A 5,648-nucleotide genomic window follows, 5' to 3' on the forward strand; every position below is an offset into this window, starting at 1 on the left:
GACGTTGGTACGAGTGTCTACAAACGTCGCCTAAAGTAATTGATTTTACCCGGCAGAACGAAAGAAGGAAACTCCGCTTTTCAGTCGTCTTGGGCACTCGTTTTTTGACAAACAATGACCTTTCAGAGGTCAAATTGCTGTCAAGAATATGAATTGGCTGCTTCGCAGCAATAAGTCTTTGTATCCCTTAAATTGTTAAAATTTTCAGGGGCTTCCCCTTGGACCACTTTTGGAACCGTTTAATCAAAGCTCGACCACACCCACCTTAATTTCTTAGGGGAAATCTGACCCCTCTTCGGGGAATCGGTCCCCCCCCCCCATCGGGGACCCCGCTAGAGCTATAAATTAACTCTTATTTATTATAGTACTGCTTATGTTATTTTAACCAGGAAATGAATGGGTTCGAGCATTCAAAGGGGTCAGTATACCAACAGGTGGTAGTAGTATTTATAATGCTTGGATTTCCGGTACAGAATCATCGGATAGCCACGCCCATACGTTTCTTGCGAGTAATACGCATTACAGAAACACGCCAATACTTAACAATTGGTCTACATTTGGTATTACAAAGGTAATTATTTATAAACATCTTTTTTGTAATTATCATACAGTATATAATTTCATATCATATTTTACATCATATCATATATCACATCACAGGACGTGATGTTATATCACATTTTATAACATCATGCCCTATCTTACACATCCATATAAATCATCTTGCGGTAATGTATAAATTTTTAACGTTAAAGGGGAATCTATTTTTTTTGTATTTCATATCGGAGATTTTCGAATAAATATATAAATTTAAAAAAAAGAAATATGTCATATATTTGGTATTTATATTTCTTTAATATTCTAGGTGAGACTGACATTATTTTCTGCATTTAATGAGGAACTGTTGTCAGTTATTTTCAACGGTGTTGGCACGACAACCACGTCTTGGTTCTCAAGTGAAAACATTGAAAGTTCGCCATGGAACGACATTAAAAGCACTACTTTTAATTACTTTTCTGTAACAGGAGATAGTAGTTTTGGGTAGGTTGATGTTTTGTATATTCAATTCAAAACAAGTTTTTTTATACGGGTATAAATAAAAGCGTTTACCTGTACTCAGGGGCGTATCTAGGATAAAGCCTTGAACTTGGGTGCTGATGGGAGGGCGAAGATGTAGTGGGGGGACTCAATGATCAGTTGAGGGGGCGCCAACTCGCAAAATAAGTTGATTTGAAGTGATTTTCAACTATTTGACCGTGATATTTATTTATTTATTTATTTTGGAGGGGCGTGCACCCCACCCCCACGCACCCCTAGACACGACACTGCCTGTATTTCTGAAACTCAGTGGGCCCAGCAAAAACAGCAGAAGCTACTATAATGGGGAAGTTACTCGAAATTCATCTAGTACCTTGCCCTAAATGCATGCTTTCTTTTCACCTATACGATTTAAGGTATAGCCCTAGATTTTATCGAACGTCGTACGTTTAAGAGTTAAGTTTGACGTATTAACTTTGGTGCCGTTGGCAAGCCTTTATGCCTAGCCATGATGAGATTGTTTTAATAATGATCTGCTCAATCTGCATAACCCAAAAGCTCAAAGGCGCACAAACTTTATTAAATTTTGCCGTGACATGGATAAGGGTGAAACAGGCTAATTTCTCCCTGACATATTTCAAAAAAAACATCTGAAGAGCCTGGCAATAGCAGACTTAATCCTGTTGCGGTTTTTAGCTGACAGTAGAATACATTTTTTCCAATTCTATTTCTTAAGGTCACACATATTGGACCTTTACGCTAAGCCCCGCACCTCAGATATTTTTGCTAAAGTCCCACAAATTGACAGTGTAAAAACATACGCAAACACGTTTACCTGTGGACAGCATGTGTGTTTGTAAGACACGCGTATTCCTAACACTGTTCTGATTGGTCAGAGTTTGATTGACATCTATAAAATAAATAGTCATTTGTAATAAATTAAGTAGCTATGTCAGTTTTGAGTTTTGCATTTCCACCAATCTCCTTTGGTACATAATATTTATAAATATAAGATTGTACTCCATGGACAAAATAATACATCATACACACTTTGCATTACAGAAGGAGATTCTACATAAATAAACACTACGGAGGCTGTTCAAACGACAATGGATGGTTGATTGTTGAAGAGGGAACTAATTGTAAAGAATATGAAGGTTACAACACCAGTCCCAGAATACTGTATAGTCGTGCAAGTTCAAGTCAATTTTGGTTCGCAGGAGGTGAGTAAAACAGTGGCTAGCAATTTTCCTTGATCGCACCGTTCCACTAAGCCTCGTAATGTTTGTTGCAAGGTCCTACGAACGACAGCGTAAACATACGTCAGCACGTACTCCTTACCCTAGACTACATTCTACTTTACCGTAATTAGTGAAAACTATATTTTGAAAAAATCGATTTTGAGCGTTCGACTTCTTTCCACCAACCAGACGCTGGTGGAGCTCTCAGGAAAAAAGGCTCCTGATAGGATTATACTGCAGAAACTAGGTTAAAATTACTCTAAACATTATCGGACAAGTTGCTATCAACCTACCACACCATGAACTGAAATAAACCTTAACACATTCCATTTTACAGAAACATTGCACTACCACAGTATAGAGTATATCTGCTCAAGCGCAATAATCAATGAATTAAGGGCTTGTGTGCAAGTCTATCCAAGACCCTAACGATAACGCATTCAGATTGGTCTGTTTGATTGGCTCACCGGGGAGTTCCATTGTATCACAAACATACGTATCATACACGAACATATCTAAAAAAAAAACCACGCATATACATCTCCTTTCATTTGGATTATATAATGCTGTACAAAGTTTTCTACAATTTGTATCGTTATAAACGTATATGAACTCCTCTCTTTTGCAGACATTGGTACAGCAAGAGCAATGACAATTGATGTGAAAATGGGATAGCAAGACTGCTGCAACTGTAGTGTCTTTTTATATTATATTATATATATATATATATATTCAGGTTTTAGTCTAATACCTTCAAAATTTCAAAAATATCCTTTTATGCTCTCATTTATCATTTATGCATTCATAGGAGTGGTATCAAAATTGCACAATAATTAGCTCGTTTAGTCAAAAAAACTTATTGTGAGGTTGGCGTAGCGAAGAGGAAAAGTTGCGAAGATAGCGATGTTGGTATTAAATAGTGCTGAAAGTATATGGAAGGCGTCTTACATGAATTTTATTACTGTATTGCTTTCTTTGAAATCCGATTGTGAAACCGTGTGTATAAGCAAGGAGGTATAATATTTTATTTTATTTATAATTTTTTTCATAAATCCTTGGTATGAGCTGCCAGCTAGGAGGTATAATATTTTATTTTATTTCTATTTTTTTTTCATAAATCCTAGGTATGAGCTGCTAGCTAGGCCTAGATCTGCAGGTTGAGGTAATGTGTAAACGCTTGCTATTGTATTAGAAATGATTTTATGGCAATGACGATCTATCTAGGCCTTAGCCTTATGTCCTTGTAGTAGGGCCTATAATTTAAACAAGCTGCGTATTGCCATTTTAAATCAATACAGACCTAGGGCCTAGCCCCAGGGCCTAGGCCTAGGGGTATGGTAGGCATGCAACTTTCATATATTTATATACTCTAAGGTCTAGAGGTCAAAGTTGTTGAAACAGAGGCCATATAAAAAAAACTGATGGTCGGTAGGCAGAGAATTGTTTTATTTATTTATTTATTTCAATCTGTAATGAAACCACCCCTTGATACATGCCAAGTTTTCAAATCCCCATGGAGAGCAAGGCCTCATTTTTAATTGACAAATCTTGCAGTGTAGAGTTTGATTAGGTGGAATTGATACACTCCAACAACTCCCTGTACGAACAAACAAATGAAAAACAAAATACTTACAAAAAATAAAAAATATAATAAAACATAGGCCTAGCCGAAGTTAAATTGTGGGCGGAAAGACGATATTTTCGTGATTCTTTTATGTAGGAAGGGGACGATCAACAACATATTTTTTTACATGGCCTTATTATAGTCAAACCACAGGAATTTAATTGACTGTGTAAACAATATCACGTGAACAAAACAGCACAAAATCCAGAGTAAATATCGACAGTAAAGTCATTATTTTTCCCTCAATTAAGCTGAAATATGGAATTATGTTCACTTCGTGAGATGAAGACTTTGATGATCTATGTTGTTACAGTTTTTCAGACCGATAAGTTCTGAATCATAGACGTTATCTGACGTAAGGCCTAATAGGTTAACACTGTAATTTTAGGCTTTGAAATAAGCATAATTATAATATAGATACAAGAAAAATATTTATATCAGTCATTCAAAACCAAATATTGCAAGGATTACTGAGATGTGTGGTTATGACACTCGCCTTGACAGGTTCAAATCCTGTCGGAGGCCTTTTATTACACAATTTCGTTTATTTATTCATAGAACAATTCATCATAAATAATAATAATACACATTTTTAAAGCGCCTATTAAAGCAAACAAAACTGCTTGTCACCGTTGAGAGCTATGCTACACGATGTATTATCATGTCCTTTATTCGAGTACTGTATTTACATTTCTTTTATGATATATAACAGTGTTAACATCTAGACCTATCTTGATTTATATTATATGTGTCACTAATTCCTACTTGACGTATTTCTGAGCGGTAAAGAAATGGCTAGGAATCCCTCATTGACATACAAAATATAAACACAGTTCTCAATGTTGTAACACAACTCTCAAATAAACCGTTTTATTCCGTGTAAACTCCAACATAAATCCGGTCTCAAAACAACACCAAATAACATTCACATTAATATCAGCTTCAAAAAAAGAGTCCCAGAAAGAAACCCTTTGATGTAATATACATGAGCCCTAGAACTCAGAGTCATCCAGAGCATTCTATTTTACTTAAGTTCCTCATTAATCAACTTACATCATAATTAACCAATAGGCTCCATGTTACTACAGTACTTATAGGTCTATCCAGAAGGTTCCAAACATTACTCTTAGATTCCACATGGTCTTTTGTGTTTCTATAAGGCATTGCAAGCAAAAAAAAAAGTTGTTGATCGTCCCCTTCCTCTTTAAAAAAAATCACCCGACCAATTTTTTTTTAAAGATTATTTTCGCAAAACCTCCCTCCCTACCGACTTTTTTTTTTTTTTTTTTTTTTTTAAAGGACGATCAACAACTCTTTTTTTTTTTTTACATGGCCTACTTACCAATGTGGTTTGGTCAAATAAATGTTATTCTAGAATGTTCTATGTATTAGATATGTTACAATAAGTAAAGGAATGGTAATTCAATACATATGCTATTATTTGTTTCCAGCCATACCTATTGTGTAATGGAGTGTATCTGATGTCATTTGAATCTGTTCAACCATGAAGCCTCTCTGGTGTAATGGTTATGACGCTCACCTTGACAGCGAGAGGTCGCAGGTTCAATTCCCCTGAGAAGCATTTTATTACACAATTTCTTTATTCATATATTTATAGGACAACGTTCGTTGAGAGCTATGCTACGATGTATCATGGAGGAAAGAAAATTTTCTTTCCTCCATGGATGTATTATCATGTCCTATATTCGAACACTGTATTTACCTTTCCATTGATTATATATATA

At 35.5% G+C, this 5,648-nt stretch overlaps 1 protein-coding gene across 1 annotated transcript in view; it reads left to right on the forward strand.

The window, feature by feature from the left end:
- Nucleotides 1-3,011, forward strand: part of LOC117122773 (lactadherin-like) — a 42,107-nt gene extending 39,096 nt beyond the window's left edge. Inside the window, exons 5-8 of the mRNA XM_033268514.1 lie at nucleotides 390-571; nucleotides 866-1,041; nucleotides 2,101-2,261; nucleotides 2,908-3,011. Of these exons, the coding sequence (XP_033124405.1) occupies nucleotides 390-571; nucleotides 866-1,041; nucleotides 2,101-2,261; nucleotides 2,908-2,954 (566 nt within the window). The 3' untranslated portion in view covers nucleotides 2,955-3,011. The remainder of the gene's footprint in view (nucleotides 1-389; nucleotides 572-865; nucleotides 1,042-2,100; nucleotides 2,262-2,907) is intronic.
- Nucleotides 3,012-5,648: the final 2,637 nt, after the last annotated feature.

Source organism: Anneissia japonica, unplaced genomic scaffold (assembly GCF_011630105.1).
Source record: "Anneissia japonica isolate Jap-2015-1 unplaced genomic scaffold, ASM1163010v1 scaffold288142_len361356_cov169, whole genome shotgun sequence".
NCBI lineage: Eukaryota > Metazoa > Echinodermata > Crinoidea > Comatulida > Comatulidae > Anneissia > Anneissia japonica.